A 21,540-nucleotide genomic window follows, 5' to 3' on the forward strand; every position below is an offset into this window, starting at 1 on the left:
GTTTCAAGACAATACTGCAAATATATACATATATATTTTGTTATATATGTCTTGTTTTTAATTTTTTAAAGCCTTAAATAAATACAAATCAAAATTTAAAATAGTTACTGTACAAATCGTGACTGCGTGGAATGATGGCAAGAATGCTAGCAGCATTTCTTCTTGAATCGCAATTCCGATAGTCTGGGCGAAAAATGAACCAGCCCTCCTATCACCAGTAGGCGATAAGACGGGGTGTAATATTTTTGATGACACTTTTTGTACTATTTTTTATGTTAAATTATTTTCTTTATAGCTTATATTTTCCGAGATATAGTTAGTTAACAAAACCTAACATTTTTACACAAAACAATAATTTACTCACATAATTTTTTCAAAACTGCATTCTTTTTCAAATATTTTGTTTAACTTTAAAATAAATTCACACATTTATTATCAAACTTAAATTTAGGCTTAATAAATACTCAGAACCTATTATATAGATAATTTTGAATATTATTAAAAGTAAATATTATAGAAAACACATTCAATAATATTATTTTTACTCTGTATTAATTTAAGGGAGGGAAAGCGGACAGCGCGAAAGCGCGGACGCGGGAGAGTTGATTGATCAGGATTTGAGGTTGAGGGCGCCACTGAGCGCCTTGAAATGGCTTATGCATACTGATTTAATTTCCGTAGTGCATTCTTTTGAATCCTATGAATACTATGAAACCTTATGTCATCCTCTTACCAAAATTCAAAATATAAATGTTTTACACGTTTTTCTATATCATTTTTATAATATTTTGATTTTCAGAATGAAATAGTGACAAATGAATTTTAGATATGATTAAAGACGCTAGTCACTCGCTTCATGCTTGGCGGCCATGTCTGAAGCCCGCTTGGACCTTTGAGAGTTCGTGTTGTGCTATTCTTTGTTGTATAAAAAAGACAGTGGTTTTTGTTTTCGATAAGACAATGAATTTATAACAACATTAAATGACTATGAACTTTGTTAAATGTGGAGTGTTTTATATAGTTAAGCAAATCGATGAAATTTGCTTCAGCAGAAGTTACTCCAACATCGTATTTTTAGTTCATCCGCCATATTGGCGTTAATATATCTTCGTAAGTCTTTTTTCATAATTTCTTAGCTTGTTTCGAAATTGAAACACTATAATTTTGTTATTTTGCTAGTATTTTAAATGGTCTATGTCATGTATAAAAGTAGAGTCTGCATGATTTTGATATTAAGCAATATTTCAACATTTTTGATTTGGCCTCTAGGCGAGTGGTTTTCAACCAATTCTTAAGTCCTAGGCTTCCTTATATAAGTAGAAATATAGGGTATAAAATAAAAAATATAATTTGGACATTGAAATTATATTTGCTTACATATATGACAATATAGATATAAGCAATAATCGATATAACAATTTTATTCTTAATATGTAATTCTTTTTTAAATTTTCGTATTAAATTCATTGTTTTCCGTTTAATTTTTCTATAAATATAGATATTTATTATAAACAAACAACTTTTATTAAAATTTCATCCCTCACACCCTTTAATTCAGTTAAATAATGAGTTGAGTCAAGGAACATTCTAGATCTTAAAAATACACTCTCCATTCTCCTTTTAACTTGTTAGATACGTAAGGTTATACAAATTTAATCCAATTGTTTTTAAAGTGGACAGTTTGTTTTGACAGCTTAGATATTATTCATGGTAATGGTATGAGGATCACAATTTAGTGCTATTCTTTTGTTTTACTATAATATGGACGGGTGCAGGGCTTAAAAAAAGTATGTATAGTATAGGAGCATGACTGACCCAAAGTTTTAACATATGATGCATGGTGATTCTTTATTATTTGTATATTTTTTGGTTCTAAATTTTATTGTCCTAATTTCTAAAAGTTACCAAAAGCAGTAATATATTATTAAGTAATTTATCGATCAAAGCTCTAATCAATATGTTTAGACTAATAATCTTTAAAGAAATTGTATTCTAAGTAAAAATAGTTTTATTTATTTATTTTTTGACCACCAAAATATATAGTTGGAACATAAGGCGGACTTAATGCCGGAAGGAATTCTCTGCCAGTCTAAGCAACCAGGCTAAGCAGAAATCCATGAAAGCGGTAATTAGTAATCTAAAATATAAATACATACACAAATAATATCAACAAAATAAATACAGAGCTATAATATATATAGTATAACATTGAATAATATTGTATATTATAGATAGATAAGATGGACAAGGAAATTTCAGACAAAATATGCTAATTAAAATGTAATATATGAATTAGTAAGAGTTTTATATTAAATTTCACTAAATTTATAAAATGCTGAACATACAAACTAAAAATATGATCTTTATGTTATTTGAATATATTTAGTTATCATGCTTATTGTCTAAGCCAAAAAATAAAATTTTAACATCTATATGTGAATGAAAAGAATATAAATCACACATAGAAAAATATTAAATTATCGTTTTTCACATAACATATATCTCATATCAAGTACAAAGATGATGCTTTTATTGATTTTAGATTTTAATATATTATATATATATATATATATATATATATATAATAATATCCATGAATTATTGGTTATAAAATAAATTTAAAATAAATTAATACATTTGACCAAACTTTGAAATTATAACCTATATATACTATATTTGAAATTATAACCTATATATAATACGAGAAATATTATCTATACATTTGCTATAAATACCAATAGTCATAGACAGGGAAACACCAAAAATTCTTTATACTTTTCTGGGGTTGATATTGTCATAATTTATGAATATTATTTAATGTGAAATAGCATCAGAATATTCTGTAACAGAAAATTGAACAGCTTGACTAACTTTCTTTTACTAAATAAACATGCAATACTTTTAACAATCTAAACAATTGTATCAATCTTTAGCATTATTAGGTTTTTGGTAGGTTTTATATGTGCATTGTTTAATATTTTAAAAATTATGAAAAGCGAATGCTTAAGTTATATGTATATATTTAAAATTTAGACAAATCATTTAACCATTAGATTTAAGATAATATTAAAAATAGCTATAAATAGTTTTTCTTAACTGTATTTTAATCTTTTTATCAAAAGTTTAACAACATGTGGCCCTTCTTATAAATGTTGCTTAACCGCTGTTTAGTTTAACACTGATTTTGCTTCATTTTGTAATTATTGATTAGACTAGATTAGATTCTAAAGAAGAAGTCAGAGCATTTTTTAACTAATCATACACTAAACTATGTTTATAAGTGAGACTTATAATAAATAATAAGTTTAATAAAGGATTGTCAAAAAAATGCCTAAGTAGTTAATTAACATACCAAATTGCTTGCATGTGTGCATGAAAATCTGTTATATATTTGTAATCAGGATATTTATATGATAAAATTAATATCAAAAACTTAATACAGAGTATGATCAATTTTTTTTAATATTTAACCTACCTGTCAGGTATTAGGTTTGAAAGAAAAATAATCCCAAGTTGAGAATATCATGATTATTACATTTTTATAAGCATAAGTGTACTCATAACATATTTCAGAAAGTATTTAATAATTGTTAAAAAAAAAATCAATTTTTAGGTCATCAATGATTTACTGGTGGTAGAGCTTTGTGCAAGCTCGTCTGGGTAGGTACCAACCACTCATCAGATATTCTACCGCAAAACAGCAGTATTTGGTATTGTTGTGTTCCGGTTTGAAGGGTGAGTGAGCCAGTGTAACTACAGGCACAAGGGACATAACATCTTAGTTCCCAAGGTTGGTGGCACATTGGTGATGTAAGCAATGGTAATCATTTCTTACAATGCCAATGTCTATAGGCATTGGTGACCACTTACCATCAGGTGGCCGTATCCTTCCTATTATATAAAAAAAAATGGTTGTAAAATATTTGTTATTGCATGATTTGACGTGGTATATATATTATACACAAGCTTTTTGAAGCCATATCTTTATGTTAGTATTTATGTTTTAGAAATAAAAATTATAGAATTCTTGAGCATTTATAATAATATGTTCTATTTATATAATATATTTTATTTCAGGTTCAATTGGTGAAAAAGAAATCCCTAAGCAATACAGACACTGCATATACATGCAAGGTAACTTTTAATTAAAGCATGCAAATATTATTTATATTTAATGTAGTATTTTTTTAAATAATTTATTTTTAATTTTCTCTAGGTCTAACAATTATTTAAATGAACAGAATGAAGTAAACCTAGGTGCATATGCACCTCATTATATTATGATAGACTTGTTATATGGTAAAAGAGGGTATAGCTGATGCCTCTTAGCCAGAAATTGGATGAGCCTCTTGTTACAATTGAGGTGAGGATTTTATCATTTAACATTTGCAGGTATAATGGTATTTATAATCAACAGTTACTATAGTTTTTGCATGATTTTGGCAGGTAGATTGCAGACTCCAGCACAATGCAGCAGGCAGTCGATCCCCTCGCTACGACAAGCACTGTAAGCTATTTGAATTTAAAAATAGTTAAAAAAATATTATCTTTCATTTAAAATGAGTAGTACTGTGACTTTATCTCTTTTAATGGTTGTGCAAAATTGTATTAAATGTTTTTAATCTGTTCCACCAGTGCATAAAACAATATTTTTACAATTGTAGCCCTCGACGGAACCAGTCAATGGTGCGTCCTCGGAGGACGTTCCCCGTCGGCAAGGTCGGATAACCAATCAGCTACAGTTCCTCCAAAAGAATGTTATTAAGGCAGTGTGGAAACACAAATTTGCATGGCCTTTTCATCAACCCGTAGATGCAAAGAAATTAAATATCCCCGTAAGTATAATTTTTCTATGATTAAAATTGAAGTTCCAAATATAACATTGCAGATATATACAATTTCAATTTTTAGGATTACCACAAAATCATCAAAAAGCCTATGGACCTAGGTACCATTAAAAAGCGTCTTGAGTCAAACTACTACTATTCAGCTCAAGAATGCATTCAGGATTTCAATACAATGTTCACAAATTGTTATGTTTATAATAAACCGGGGGAAGACGTTGTCGTAATGGCGCAAACACTTGAAAAGTTATTTTTAAATCGGGTAAGAAATATGTATAAACCAGCAATTGGAAAATAGGTTATTGAATTTGCGAATTAAGATTAACGATATATATAACCTATAGATAGCGCAAATGGACAAGGAAGAAAAAGAGATTGAGATGCCATCAAACAGCGGGAAAGGCGGAATCAAAAAGCGCACGGGAGGTTCGAGTGGAGGAGTGACGGCGAGCGGCGCGGCGGCGGGCGCGGGCGCACCCACTGCGAGCGCGGCGCTGGGCGCGCGGACGTCTGCTGTCAAGCCGCTGGCGCCCGCGCCACACCCCGCTTTCGTAGGCTCCACCAACACCACCACCACGCCCACGCTTACCGCGCCTTCGGTTACACCGCCTGCTACACATACTGGTCTCCCACAACAGGTACACACATTTATTATGTGGATTATTTTTTTATAATTCTAATGTTTGTTCTGAAACTTAAAAGAAATCAAATAAAGAAGATTTTTAGTCTATAGATATAATAATATAATGAATGCCCAGTATTATATAAAAAAACTATGCACTATATTACTTTTTATTTAATTGGCTTGGTTATGTTTTTTTGGATTTATATAATAAAAAAAATATATCTAACTTTAGTTTTGCCACAAATTTTAGATTTTTAAAATATTTTTAAAAATTTATTAATTTGTAAATAATATGTAATATGAAATATTTGTAAAAAAAATAAAAGTTGCCTAAACATCGGGTAAAGATGTTATTATTATGGTTTTTTTTTGTAAGATAAAAAAAAAATATTTCAATTTATAAGTAAGGGTAGGTTGTTATTTTTATTTACATATATTTAAAAAATAAATATGTGCTAAATAATATGTTTCAAATAAACAAATTTAAAGTTAATAGTCATTTTGGCTATAAAGGTAAAACACAAAGTTATGTTTAAAATCAATGAAATATATAATTCCTTACTTATTCATTCATCAACCCACTCATTCCGTAATTTTCTCCTCAATACTTTAACTCAAATGTCATGTCAATTGAGGTGGTACTGCTTGACAATTCATAAGTACATGTAAAACTCTATGATTTTTTTTTTTGATTGAAGGTCATTTTGTTTATTTACCTTCATTCTTATTCCCATTGGAATAGATTATATATAGGCTTTAAATGAATGTATATTTAAATTTAATGTTTAATTATAGGTAGCAACTCAACCTTCCAATTTCCATGTGACTCAAGCCACTGCCCAACCAGTTGCTACAATACCAGCTGTCGCACTATCACAGACCCAACCTGCCAAGGTAACAATATTTCACTGTTGCAAACATATGTTAGCAACTATTAAATTATATATTTTTAGTGTTAGTAAACATGTGAAATTTGTATTGTCTTTTATTAATAGGTAAAAAAAGGCGTTAAAAGAAAAGCTGATACCACAACACCTATGGGTAGCTCATTTGAAGGCGGTTATACAACTCCCACTATCGAACAGCAAAGTGGCCCTAAACCTGCCAAAATATCTACCAGAAGAGAGAGTGGCAGACAGAAAAAAGTAAGTCGTTAGTGATTTAAAAAAAAATTACAATCATAGTGTCATTATCTTACATATCATAGCTCCATCCACATGGAGCATATCATATATGAAAAGTGTAAACTATATCAGCTAATAATCGTTTTAATAATAAAATCAAACAAATACAATTTGTTGACACACTTCCAATAGGCGTCAACCGTATTTTACTTGATGATAACACAAGTAATTTCCAGGCTGGTAGAGTCGGAGATGACGGTTTTAAAATGGGCGGCCTGTCGCCCAGCGTGGGCGCGGCCGGCGCTTCGCACCACGCCGCGCTCACGCCGCAGTTGGCCAAAAGCAAGGAGAAGCTGTCTGACGCTCTCAAAAGCTGCAACGAAATATTGAAAGAACTCTTTTCGAAGAAACACTCCGTAAGATTACTCATCACTTGTATTTTCTTGAATGATCGTAATGCGATTTGTTTGATTGTTTTTTTAATGTTTAGATCTGAGCTATTTAGATTTAACGATTTTCTACAGGGTTACGCGTGGCCGTTTTACAAACCCGTTGATGCCGAGTTGCTCGGTCTACATGATTATTTTGATATTATTAAGAAACCTATGGACCTCGGGACCGTTAAACAGAAGATGGATGGTAGAGCATATAAGACGGCTGCGGAATTCGCAGCGGATGTCCGCTTAATATTCACAAATTGTTACAAATATAATCCTCCCGATCACGACGTGGTTGCGATGGCCCGAAAATTGCAAGATGTCTTTGAAATGAGGTGAGATTCAAAATTTGTTAAATACAGCATGCATTAATATAATATTAAATATATATATTAATATATATATTAAATATATATATATATATATATATATATTTAATATATATATTGTTTTTTTTACAATTTAATATATAATATACTGGTGGTAGGGCTTTGTGCTACTGGTGGTAGGGCTTTGTGCAAGCTCGTCTGGGTAGGTACCACCCACTCATCAGATATTCTACCGCAAAACAGCAATACTTGATATTGTTGTGTTCCGGCTTGAAGGGTGAGTGAGCCAGTGTAATTACAGGCACAAGGGACATAAAATCTTAGTTCCCAAGGTTGGTGGCGCATTGGCTATAAGCGATGGTTGACATTTCTTACAATGCCAATGTCTAAGGGCGTTTGGTAACCACTTACCATCAGGTGGCCCATATGCTCGTCCACCTTCCTATTCTATAAAAAAAAAAATAAAAAAAATATTAAATTGTAAAAAAAACAGTTTAAAAGGTTTCTTTACAATTTTTTATAATGTGATCCACAGGTACGCCAAGATTCCTGATGAACCAAGTCATGTAGGAGTACCACATATAGATAAAGGGAGCTCTGCTTCTAGTTCAGAATCTGGTTCCGAATCTGAATCTGAATCAGATGACTCAGAGGAAGAAAGGAACAATAAAGTAAAATTGCTAGAAAAGGAACTTCTTGCACTTCAGGAGAAAATGCGAAAGCTTGTCGAAGAGTCTAATAATAAGAAGAAAGCTAAAAAGAAAGTTAAAGACAAAACGAAAAAGCAGATAACAAACAATGCTGTTCCTAAAACAAATGCAGTTGCAGGATATGGTGCAAAAGCAAACAATATTGGTGAAAACTTAGGTAAGTGTTATTGTTAATTATTATCAATATTAAGTGTGTCTAGTTTATAAAAGGTCGGATTTATGAAAAAAGTTTTATTTGAGTTTGACCTATGACAGTTTATGTAACTAACTTTATCATTTATGGCAATTGAACCGGACCCTCAGTAGGCTTCCGAAACTAAAGTAGACACATCAGGTGGATAACGCATAAAGTCGATTAGGAAATGACGGATAATGGGTAACGCGTAGTATCGTCGACAGCGACGAGTGGCGTCCGCGGCAAGACGGGTAGCAAGCGCGGTGCGGCTGCGGCCAGCGGGGTGAGCGCAGCTAGCGCAGGCAAGGCGGCGGCGCGCGGCGCACCCGCCAAGAAGAAGAGCTCCACGCCCACCGCCGCGCCGCCGCACCACGCGCCGGCGCACCACGCGCACCACGCGCACCACGCGCACCATGCGCACCACGCGCACCCCGACACCGACGACGAAGACCTCGCCAAGCCCATGTCTTACGACGAGAAGAGGCAGCTCTCGCTTGACATCAACAAGTTGCCTGGTTAGCCTTGCCTTTTTTATACTGTAAAAGTCCAGTTTATTGTTTTTTAATTGAAAATTGATATTAACTTAATTTATCCTTGGTTCAGGTGATAAACTCGGAAAGGTTGTACACATAATTCAAAGCAGAGAACCATCACTGCGTGATTCCAATCCAGATGAAATCGAAATAGATTTCGAAACATTAAAACCATCTACTCTTAGAGAATTAGAAAATTATGTAGCTTCCTGTCTTCGGAAGAAAACACGTAAGATTTTTTATGTTTTATAAACGGTTAAATATAAACTATCAAGATGAAAATTTACTGAAATGCTTTATAAAATTGAAAACTTTCAGATCGAAAAGTATCTGGCAAATCTAAGGATGAGCAAATGGCTGAGAAAAAGCAGGAATTAGAAAAAAGGTTGCAAGATGTATCAGGGCAATTAGGAACAAACAAGAAACAGCAACCTAAAAAAGGTGATTTTTAATTTTTTTTACAAAGTATTTATTGCTTAAATAATATGTCATAATGTCAATTAATAGTAAATTGTCAACTTCTTTATTTTCTTCATGATTTGATGAAAAAAAAAATCCATCCGAAAGGGATTAGTCAAAATAAACATTGCTTTCTTATCAATAAGTTGTTTTTTTGCGGTATATATTGTTGATGACAAAAAGTTTTGCTTAATTGGTAGCCTAATGTCAACAAGTCTATATGTAATTAACTGCTATTGTGGTCGCAGAGGGCTGCAAGGAGGGCCTAGGCGGCGGAATGTCTTCTTCGTCCAGTTCGTCCGACTCGTCCAACTCGTCGTCCAGCACCGACACCAGCTCGTCCGACAGCAGCGACAGCGAAGCAGGTTAGACACACGGCGCCTTACTTGTCCCTTGCAGCTAGCGCTCGAACTCGCGCGTTACGACTTAGACTTATATTTTAATGTTACGTGCATTTAATTAAGAGATATCTTCGTGTTGCGATGAACGTTTTCGAAATGCTTGAGATCTATGATTAGTTTTAGGTTAGATCCGATTGTTCATATCTAACAATTAAATCTGAAAGGTTTTCACCTTTGCCAGTATTTTTTTTAATATGTGATCTATCGCGGTACTGTGTTTCGAATTGTACGTGGACGGGTTGATGCCGTTTTAATATTTTATTCTAGTCTGAAAATGTCAATGACAGAATGAATGGTATGTCCGTGATGTCTAGAATAACCGATCAGATTGTAAACATATTAAAGACAAATTAGATATTATTGAGATCTTCTTGTGTAGATTCTCTTTATGTCCGTGTGATGGATCCTTAACTTTTTATTTATTGACATTTCATTTTGAGAGTGATATTATTTATTGTCCAGATTGATGAGTAGTGATTGTTATTTTTTTTACCTCCAGTCTTTTCTCAAAACTATCTTGAGTGGAATAATTTGGTCAATATTTGAATGCTTACCAAAGTGAAAGTTGAGAATGCTTGTTGTATGCTGTTTTGTGTCAAACATGTTTTTATTGATCCTATACTTTCACCTCACATTCATACAATTTAATATATTTTAAACACAGTATGACAATCTTTAGGCGGAACAACCTCGCAATAATTATCTTATTAAATTTAGTACTTATTACTTTGAAGAATGTAGATTTTTAGATGTGTGCATGAGTTTGCGTGCCTGTGTTGCAGAACTAGTTCTGTATGATGATTTATATTACTGTGATATTGGAAAGAGGGATACTACTCTATATTCGATCAGACAGTCATTGAGATCCAAAATTTTTGAGCATAATAAGAAATGTTGGTAAAGGCACAAAACAGTTAAGTCATTGGTAAGAAGGAGAAGCCAGCTTTGGTGTTCGCTGACACTCGTAACTGGTGCCGGTAAGATATTTTTTTATTTGGTTTGATTCTATAAACCAATAGGAAATACCTTTTCACATTAATATTTTTAACTATATCATGTCCTCAAGTGCGAAGCTATTTCATTGCATCCTAAAATTTTATTATCTCGGAATAAATATATATTGGAAACTTCAGATCTCACGGTTACTAATCGCTTTAGTGTGGAATTGATAAGAATAAAGTGCGCGTAAGTTGCGGAGGCGGTAGGACGACGCCGGAGGAGCCAGTCTGCCACGGTATGCAAACAATTGTGTAAGGACGGACACACTTAGCAAGCAAAATTATCACACCTTCTTACACCCCTGCTCTCTCGTACCGCGAGGATGTATTCTAGTGACATGTTGTAGTTAAAAAAAATTATTCTTGAAAAGGTATGGTTTATTGGTTGAACGCTTGTTATTCGATGCTTGCTCCCAAAATTCAACGCGACATGTGATCGAAATCGAATATCACAAAATATACCCAAAGCTGGCCTCCTTCCTTCCACAAATTGTTTGCAAACTTGTATACATACATAATATAAAAATGTTGATAGTACCCATGAATGTTAAATAAATTGTTAATTAAATTAGGCCCTGCTGCTGTAGAATCTTTTACTTATTTGTAATTTTTATTTTAGACAGCTGAATACTTGTATTTTGTATGTAGTTAGCTTCGCCACAAATTTGTACTTTGTGTTATGCCCAATCGAAGGAGGGAGGAAAATGGTGCAATAATTTGCGTGTGTCACGACAGGTGCCTGACAGACTACAATTAAAAAAAGTTTTGATGGTTGAGTCAATTTGATTTTTATAAATTTTCCGGTCATTAAACATTTACACTTTATTTATGGACACATTAAGAGTATTGCATCAAAACATAAAAATATGGACGCTTTGTTATTTGATTTGATGAAAGTAGTAGATAATCTACAATATTTAAACATTACGAAACGTCATGACTGCGACTGGAACTTATGATAAATATCTACTATTATGTATGTTAAAATTTTACTTTTAATTAGCTTAATTGATAAATATAATTTTAGGAGCTGTAGGTCATATAAAAAACAAATATATATATATATATATATATAATAGCATTTTATAGAGTATTGTAATATCTCAATTTATCTTATTTATTTTTTTATACATACAGAGATAATTTGTTCAATAAAATTATTGATTCACAAAGCTTAATATGTGAATTTCTTAATGTTACTAAAATATATGCAAGGCTTAAACCATTTTAGTACTTTCCTGAGAAGTTTTTACCTTAAATTATGAATTAATGTTACATGGGTAACAGCACATTTACGACATCACAAATTGTGATTTGGGTTGAGTCTTGATAATTTTAGCTAAATATCTATCATTGTTTTAATTCACTTTTAGAAGATTTTATAATATTTATTTTATATGATATTATTTAAAATATCTGCTTCAATGTAAGACTAATCAAAATTGGGCTAACAGTATTTTAATATAAGTTATTAAAAGGTAAATGAAAATCGATATTTGTACATTCCTAATGATTTCTAAGAAATAGGAATTATGTAAAAAATTAAAGCAATAGGATTTCACACAAGTACAATATTATGTAGAAATTAGTTTTAAATTTGAAGGAACCAAAGGGGAACCACTTCTCCATTTTCCATCGCTGTTTCTTATACCAACTCACTTTTTTAGTTTTACCTTGTACATATATACAATATATATTTAAAAAAAATTTTTGGGCTAATATTTGCCTGTATTTTATTATGTATTCTGTTTGAAATCCTCGCTTTTCTAGGGCCATGGTTAAGGAACAAAATAGTCGATCGTATATACTCTTGTTAGCATTTTGCAAATAAGTTTATGGAGATTATAAATGTCAAATGTTAAAAGTATGGATTTGGATATTAATTTGCTAAAAAATGACATGTATAGATGTTTTCAATTAGTTTAAAAAAAGTTTTAGTAAATATTTGGTACAATTAAATAATATTGCGCGACGTTTAATTTTGATGTAGATTTTTGATGTGTGTAAACAAAAACACCATGTGTAAATTTTATATAAGATTTATTTAATCAACCCTCATGTCTTTTAAATTGATTAGATGATAAGAATGAGTGGTAATGAAAAACCTTTGTATATAATTCAATATATTACAAAAATTTAAGTAAAACTTTTAAGTAACATATTTTGAATTTTATTTTCTTCCCTGAGATCTGAAGTTTCATTATTGTTTAGTGCGTTAAAGGTATTTCCTTCCTATCGATGTGTTTTTTTAAAAAACCTTCTTTTCAATATCTACAGATGGTTACTACAGTTAGTCAATTACTCGACAAGTAATAAACAAAAAAAAAATAATACTTTCAGAGTAATATAGATTCGTAAGTAACTTAATACTCAGCTTCGTCCGAGCTGGGTATTAATTAGTTACTAATTTATGTGTACCTGATTCTATAAAGGAAGTCTGTGAAAAATACTTTATTACTCATAATTAAATTATTTGAATGAATAAATACATTTCGAAATACATTGCAAATTAATCGTTTACTAGATTAGAGAATTCATTTTACTTGCGATAAAAATGTGTTTCCGTCAACCATTTAATAAGATTAAATTGATATAAACGTTAAAGACTTTCTGAATAGAATTTGGTAAATAATTAGTTGTTTTTCATAAAACAATTTTATTAGTATTAAATAATTTGGGACCCCAACAGATTATTTATTTGATAATTTTGAAAACGACTGTCTAATAAACAATGACGGATAAGTTTATTAATTTAGAGGCATATACGTGTTATTATTAAAAAGTTAGGGGTCTTTGAATATTTCCTTTAGGTAAAAAAAATAAGTCACTGCAAGCTAATGGATACCGTAGGTAGGTGATACGTAAATTATAATTTAATAATATTTATCAATTGCTAATCTATTTTCGTCAAGTAACTTTCGATAATTGCAGGTACGAGTGCCGGTAAACCTTCCAAGAAGAAACTCAAGAAGCAGGCACAACAAGTTCCTTCGCAAACTGTAAATATCACTCGCATAAAGAAACATTAATATAAATTGAATCGGACTCGACCGGTGATCGTCACGAACTTAATTCCAGAAGCCGGTCCCGCAGGTAGTGGTGCCCGTGGCCCCGCTGGCCGCGCCCGCCGAGACCCCGCGCGTCGAGCCCAAGCCGGAGCCGCCCGCGCCCGCGCCCGCGCCCGCCTCCGCGCCCTCGCCCGCGCCCGACGCCAAGGCCGCGCCCGTCCCCGCGCCGCTCGCCGCGCCCGCCGCCCCGCCCGCACCCAGCGCGCCCGACTCGTCAAATGTGCCCGCGCTCAGAGAGGCCGAACTTCCGAAGCCTCCTATGAAAACCGAGCCCCGTAATGGTCTCGATAAAGTCGACACCTCTCACTACATAGACCCTATCGAGCGATCGCTCGCCAGTCTGGAGCGAAGCCTGCAAGCGGACGTTCCGATGGATGTCAGCGTCAGCGCGTCTGAGTCGTCGATGCGTCTCGAGGAGTTCGCCTTGCCGAAGCCGTCGATCATGCCAGATGCGACACATCACAATCTGATGGCTCAACTCGGGGGTCTGACAAATATGACTCACGTTACCGAACAGATAAAAAACGAGATGTATTCTCAACCCCACAACGGCTTTGTGGAAAAGAATACACCGCAAGAGCGGGAAATGTTGAGGCCTGATATAAATCCTAATATACCGTGTTTAACGACGGCTCCTCCAGTTTCTTCTATTTTCGACCCCGTGTACTCTGTACCTCACACGCACGCTGTAACGGCACAGTCACATATAAACCTCCAAAACACTCCTAACTTGATACCTCCGGTCATAAAGAAGGAGGAAGTAAAACCTTTACTAACGCCAAAGCCAATCGAAGATCTGATGGGAGTGCCTAATATAATTGGCAACAATATTACAGATAGAGTGAAGTACGAAATAGATAAAAAAGTAGAAGATACCAAGAACTCCAATTTTGCTCAAGCTTTTAAGCTTAAACAAGAACAGAATTTGAAGAATGCTAGTTCTTGGTCGTCTTTGGCTCAAGCTGGTAGTCCTCAGAGTGTCCCGAACATCGGAGTTAATAATCAAATAAAACAGAAGCCAGTTATGGATAGTTTTCAAGTAAGTTATTTTAAGTTTAAGTATAATAACTTAACTTGTATTACTTCGTGGTGACTAATGAGTTTTATATTCTAACAGGCCTTTAAAAAGCAAGCTCGAGAAAAGATTGATCGCCAACGAGCTTTAATAGAACAACAAGAACTGAGAAAGAAGGAGCAAGCGGAAAGAGAAAGACAGCGTCAAGAAACAGAAAGGCGGCATCCCGAAGATGATAAAATGAGGTAACATTTCTAAAAAACATCATATCTCAAAACGAAGACTACAATTAACAAATCCTTGTGCAGGCACGTCATTTATTTGGTTCATTATATGGTTTCAAGTGCGTAATATGACGTATATTACGCACTTGAAAATATAGTATACATATATAAACTTGGTGAAGTAATTTGTTATATCTGATATCGAGTGCTATTTAACACACATCGAGATATCTAAATTTAAAACAGTTAAAGATGTTTACTTACTTCACGACATTCTATGCTACTTCACTAGCATTTATTGTTGCTATATTAGGTTGAACAGTGTCGGACACCTTGTTTTAAATCTTAAATGTATGTATGACATTATTCAAACTTGGACTAGAACTACTATTATCTCGTATTAAATAAAGCTCGAAGTCGAGATGGCCCAGTGGTAAGAACGCGTGAATCTTAACCGATGAACGTGGGTTCAAACCCGGGCAAGCACCTCTGAATTTTCATGTGCTTAATATCTGTTATAATTCATCTCGTGCTTTTCGGTGAAGGAAAACATCGTGAGGAAACCTGCATGTGTCTAATTTCATCGAAATTCTGCCACATGTGTATTCCACCAACCCGCATTGGAGCAGCGTGGTGGAATAAGCTCCAAACCTTCTCCTCAAAAAAGGGAGAGGAGGCCTTAGCCCAGCAGTGGGACATTAACAGGCTGTTACTGTAAATAAAGCTCATATCGATGTTATTCGCAGGGTGGGTGTAAGCGCGCGCAAGGCAGAGAGCGCGGAGGTGTCGTCGCCGGCCGTGTCGCCCGTGGCGCGCGGCTCGCCCCCCGCCGCGCCCGCCGCACCGCCCGCGCCCGCCGCGCCCGACAAGCCGCCCGCCTCCGAGCGCGATCGCCTGCGCCAGCGCGAGCAGGAGCGTCGTCGTCGGGAGGCGGTAAGCGATACGCGATACGCCACAAATATTAGTCACTCCATTGCGAAAACATTTACTATGCCATACTACAAAATGTTTTAGTGTTCTCTGTATGATTGTATCAAGTTTTTATTAACTTATATAATATATAAATTAAAAACCGGCTTTGTTTCAGATGGCAGGCCAGATAGACATGAATATGCAAAGCGACTTGATGGCAGCGTTTGAAGAATCGTTGTAAATCGTTGCGTGGACATTATTATAGTTGTACATATGAGTATATAAAATAAATATTATTGTCAATGCAATCTATACAATGGTGATAGTATGACACCGGAGTGACTTTGTGATCGTTTTGTGTGTGAAACTGTTGACTAACATGTGGTTAAGTGCTGTGAATAGATATACATATTATAAATTAAACTGTTGTACCATCAATCTTGACTTCGTGGTTGCGTGCTATAGGCCTTTACAAGGGGGTTGCATTTTAAAATAAACTGTATTATAATAAGTTTGTATGCAAGTTCTTGATGTAAACTCTCTTTACATTCGTAAGCCTATAATATATTTATATTTTGTTCTAGGAGCGTCTTCTACCTTCCGAACTTGTTTTATAGTATGTACTAATAAATAGAATGGTAGTCATTGAAATTGGGAAAAATCAAAAATGTTTTACTTTATGTAATTGATGAATAGACAATCAACTTTTAACCGTGAAATCTGTTATTCTTCGTGTGTTCTCACATTGCATTATGGCACGAAAGTAGACATACGTTTAGTCAGATTCGTAATCGAGTAGGATCATTTTAAAACTATCCACGGATTAGCCACGATGCAATGAGATAACAGCCTACGTTATGTATTTAATAGTAAATGGAATTTCTGTTACGTGTTCGATTTTCGATAAATATTGCTTAATGTTAGTAGATTTTTTATCAGTCTGTCAACAGTAAACAGATCAAATGTCATACATTTGATTTGAAAATATATTTATTTTACATCGGAATATGTCTTTATGTTTTGTAGTTAGTCAAACTCACTCCAGTGGAAAATGTGTAAAAGTATTATCTAAATTCAACATACTCATAAGTTTATAGGATGAGTAAGTGATACAATACTGACCGAAATACAAAAACATTGTATATTGTTAAGCAAATTATAATTTCAGCCATTTTACCAGACTAAAATCAAAATGTAGGTATAAAGTAAAATATATTGACATTCCATAATGTACTGTGTTGTTTAAATTAATGTATAATTTTTAAAACGACATGTATTTATAAATTATCTGGATCCACACATTACAAATCGTACAGCCGCTAAATAAATCTTATATCTACAAGGTTAAAATGAAAATTCATTTATTGATTTCTTAACGCACACCTTATATAAATATATATAATTTTAACTATCAATTTTCTATTTCTTCAAGCTACTTTTATTTTCATTATTGTATTTGAGTAAAGATGGATTGATGAATCTGATTGCAAATGTCCAGATAATTTTATAGCATATGATAAAAACAAAGTAAATAGGTTTCCTGTGAATACAGACCTTCGGATTCTCGTGAGCTGTAAGTCCCAATATTCATAATAACATGAATATGAGTATATTTTCGTAATCGTTTTCAACTGTAGTTTATACCTATAAATTGTAACGTGCAAAATCATGGCTGGTATTATAGTCATGGTTTCAAATTACATTTTAATTTAACCGATTTTGGTTAACGGTTTGAGAATACTTTCCAGTAGTTATTCTGGTATCATGCCCATCAATCCGAAAAGATAAAGTTTAATAAATTGATGTGAATAACGCAGCTAAAGTATATTTTATGTTATTTTTAAACGTTAAGCAAGGAAAAAAGAAAATCGATATAGACAATGGCGACAGATCGCTGTCTTTTTATTGTATAGTATATTTATTATATGGACAGAATTTTGAAGCACATTTTTTTATATGTACCTAATTATTTATTAAATTTAGATAAAAGCGTTTGGTTACCTTTTTTTTTGTAAATTGTAATGATATTTCCAACGCAATTTCCCTTTTTAAAAATAAAAATATTAAGTCATCACCTTCTTTTTCTTAACTTTTTTATTAGCTAATGTTTGAAAACAGTATGTTGTTCATTAATAAGTCTACCTAATAATGGCAGGACGAGTAAAGATAAAGAGAACTTAGATATTGAATTGATGACATCAATGGTTGAGATCTAAAATAATCTTTAAAATGTAATTTCAATATGGATGGATATAAGCAGTTAACACTTTCATTGCCAAGGTTAAACTTAAACTACGAATGTACTTTTTCGATTACATCGGCATGTGAAAGTGTAACGGTCGGGCGATGCCACTGTAGCCGAAACCTGGTTCACAAACCAAAAAATTTTGTTTTGGTTGTCAAAATTACTAGAAATTTATTGTTATTTAGAAACTTCTTGATAACAAAGTAACTATATATTTAACAGACCGGTGTACCGTAAATGGAACACGAGCTGCGGTTCCGCAGAGTTCGTGGCCTTGTGGCTAAGGATGTAATAAATAGAAATTTTAAATATATATTTTTTAATTATTGCTATAACAACACAAAATAAAACAACTTAGTATAAAATAAACAAAATTTTATTGGTGAACTGGAAGTTTAGAAAAACAATACAGTATGCTTTTGCAAATTTTACATTGCGTTGAAACCTTTTTGGCTTTGGAGCAAGTCGACCTTCATCATCTTCAGGTTTTGGTAGCATCCCACGCATCGTATTCGGATGGAACGAAATAATCTCTTGCCCAAAGACTCTAAACAATGAACAGGTCTAGATGTAGAAGACATTTCTTTACCGTGGCAAGTCGACAATGCACAAACATCTCTTACTCCTCACTCTTGCACACTGTACACTGTAACGACATATATTTTGATATTATTAGGCCTCAATCGATAAGTGGACATCGAATAATGGCCAAAAAATAATAATCACACATAGACACAGCGTGTTTCGGAACTCTTGTATGTATGTGTTGTTTAACTATTTATCAACAATGCTGGACACAATAAATTAATCTTTAGTAAGTTTATTTTATAACACTCGTAATAAATACGATATACTTATTTTTTCACATAAAAATTCTAGTAAGATACAATTAATTATTTTATTCTTACTGTGTTCGTGGATGTCCAACCTAATCGTATCCAGTTATGCGAACGGAATAAACAAAAATATTCCATTTATAGTTAATTTACAAACCCTATTAGCTTGTAACTATAGCTACGATTCGGAACAGAATTGTGAAGCATACGAAAGAAATAAATCTGGGTACGGATTCGGGATCAAAGAGCAAATCTGAATGTTTATTTATTTCTACTATACACGCGGGTAGAGGATACAGATAAAACAAGCCTAGATGGGTAGCTACCAATCCGTACTTCTAATCGACTTAACCGAAAATCGTGTTGTTAATTGTCCGGCACATAAAATCGATTACTAATTGTATTTATTACGTGCTAGGCGGTGAAAATAATCATGGGGATTCTGTTGGAAGAAATACCTATACTCTAAATTGCAGCGGAGTAACAAGTAATTTCACATAACTTTTGCAAAAATGTAGTTTATCTGTACTCAACCTACAGCCGCCAAGGCTTAGTACAAGGCTTTTGTAGTTGACCCACTTGTTACTTTATTTTGAACAATTTTACAAAGGTTTTTATTATTGTTTAAATCAATTTGTAACAATCCCGTAACCTAAGAAATCATTACCTAAATATTTTTTATTTGCGGCCTGCGACACCATGACGAACACGTTTCTGTGGCTCCTATTAAGAAAGGTTGAGTATCGCTTATCTGATCTAGTTCAATCAACACAATAAAATGATCAGGATGTTTTTAATTTGTTTCTTCTAAAAACCATATTATGTAAGAATTAGAAAAAGACTGATTGTAAAACTTAACAACATAAACCTACTAAATACATAACCTACCTACTACATTTACCTAACAGAAGTTGAAAACTAGGTTTGTATTATACACTCACAATATCGTAACAGGTTTTGTACCTCGAAAGCACACGAGGTCTTCGTATACGAAGACAGGGGTGAGGACCTAGGTTTTCTGAAACACTGAACCCCTTCTAAGTGGATCTGAGCGTCTACAAATAAAAATGGCGGCGCGTCGAACTGCCCAATCCTCACAGACCCGTGGGGAGCCTAGCCCCAGAAAACCACAAATGGCTCTGTCTAGAATGATCCGAGATCTGGTCTCCCCGAGAAATAAGGAGTCAAAATCGCTCCAACTTGTCCCAGTATCGTCGACCTCTGCGGACCGACAGGCGACGGCGATGAGGGAATTCCTAAGATCAGAAGACAAAGGAAAACCCAAAGCGTCTTGCACCAGTTCGACGAGGGCCACACGACAAGTCATACCAACAAAGCGAAGACCGGCGTCAAACCCGCGAGACCACGCAGTAAATGCATTTCTAGAGTTCCAGGCTATAGTGTCAGCGACCCGAGAGGTTCACTTAGCCACCTGCAAAAAAATCATGCAGACCCACCAGCGAGGCAACGAAAAGCTACTGGAGGTGGAACTCAATGAAACCGAAGCGGCCATATACAACAACGACACATCCCAAGTCATCAAAGGAAGAATGTCGGGGTGGTACATGGCCGCTTACAGCACTGCGGGAGGATTCGTGGGCCTGGTCGAAGCGGAAGAGCGAGAAGACCCACAACTCAAATTTCTCACTCCTGCAGGAGACCCAATCGTGGTGGTTGCCAGATGCACGAGAATCATGCTGGACGATAGAATACTGGAGATGGCTAAGTCCATCTCAGGTGATCTAAACGTCGACGCACCTCTCGTGGGCTGGGAACTACCAAGACTATCTTGGATCAATGGAGTACCGGGCTGCGGAAAGACTACTCACACAGTCAGGAACTTCGACGAGAACAATGAATTAGTAGCCACCAATACAGTGGAAGCCGCCAAAGACCTAAAAGATCACCTGTCGCACCGATTTGGCGAAAAAGCCAAATCAAGTGTACGAACTATGGCTTCCATCCTTGTAAATGGTATTCATGAGGACATAAAGTGCGATCGCCTAACGGTTGACGAAGCCCTCATGAACCACCTCGGAGCCATAGTGATGGCGGTTAGACTATCCGGGGCCAAGGAGGTGGTTCTCGTCGGAGATATAAACCAGTTGCCTTATATCGACAGAGAAAATCCGTTCGAAATGAGGTACTACGCCCAAAACCCATACTACGCTACGCCCAAACCTGACAATAAACATCAGCAGAGAGTTGTCATGCACATACCGGCGCACCATGGACGTCGCATTTGCCATCAGCGACGTATACAGAGCCATATATACTCTGCCAACCCCATCGTCCACTCCCTAAAGATGGATAGGTTCACTGGCGCGAAAATACCATCAGACCAAGCCGGAACCCTATACCTGGTCCACACGCAGGAAGAAAAGAAACTCCTGATGGACCAGGGATATGGCAAAGGCGTAGGGTCACGCGTCAAGACCATTCATGAATTGCAGAGACAGACCTACGGCGAAGTCATCATCATCCAGACCAGACGCGTGAGGCTTCGAGTTCATGAAAGCATACCTCACGCGGTAGAAGCTATCACCGACACACCAACACCTGTGTCTAGTACACGGATGACGGTGAGGCCTCTGCCTCGAATTTT

At 34.7% G+C, this 21,540-nt stretch overlaps 1 protein-coding gene and 1 long non-coding RNA gene across 6 annotated transcripts; one reads left to right on the top strand and one right to left on the bottom strand.

Moving 5' to 3' along the window:
* Window positions 1-611: 611 nt before the first annotated feature.
* Window positions 612-17,926, top strand: LOC126779054 (bromodomain-containing protein 3-like). Of its 5 annotated transcripts, none has more exons than XM_050502876.1 (21): window positions 612-1,110; window positions 4,078-4,134; window positions 4,217-4,363; window positions 4,447-4,507; window positions 4,665-4,835; window positions 4,912-5,106; window positions 5,189-5,482; window positions 6,265-6,363; window positions 6,465-6,614; window positions 6,830-7,009; window positions 7,118-7,365; window positions 7,895-8,226; window positions 8,457-8,759; window positions 8,848-9,006; window positions 9,096-9,218; window positions 9,485-9,601; window positions 13,567-13,634; window positions 13,714-14,742; window positions 14,821-14,963; window positions 15,689-15,875; window positions 16,030-17,926. In XM_050502876.1, exons 4-21 carry the CDS (start codon window positions 4,469-4,471, stop codon window positions 16,093-16,095), a joined length of 3,903 nt encoding a protein of 1,300 aa, XP_050358833.1. In that variant the 5' UTR covers window positions 612-1,110; window positions 4,078-4,134; window positions 4,217-4,363; window positions 4,447-4,468; the 3' UTR covers window positions 16,096-17,926. The 5 variants fall into 5 exon arrangements, with proteins under 5 accessions (XP_050358833.1, XP_050358793.1, XP_050358813.1 ...); XM_050502836.1 differs by having other exon boundaries at window positions 4,451-4,507; XM_050502856.1 differs by having other exon boundaries at window positions 4,451-4,507; window positions 13,717-14,742.
* Window positions 17,927-18,457: 531 nt separating this feature from the next.
* Window positions 18,458-19,193, bottom strand: LOC126779372 (uncharacterized). Its single transcript, XR_007670349.1, has 2 exons — window positions 19,008-19,193; window positions 18,458-18,745 (listed from the first exon to the last, which is right to left on the bottom strand). It is a non-coding gene; the product is annotated as an uncharacterized LOC126779372 (long non-coding RNA).
* Between the last annotated feature and the right edge of the window lie 2,347 nt (window positions 19,194-21,540).

Source organism: Nymphalis io, chromosome 2 (assembly GCF_905147045.1).
Source record: "Nymphalis io chromosome 2, ilAglIoxx1.1, whole genome shotgun sequence".
Taxonomy (NCBI): Eukaryota; Metazoa; Arthropoda; class Insecta; order Lepidoptera; family Nymphalidae; genus Nymphalis; species Nymphalis io.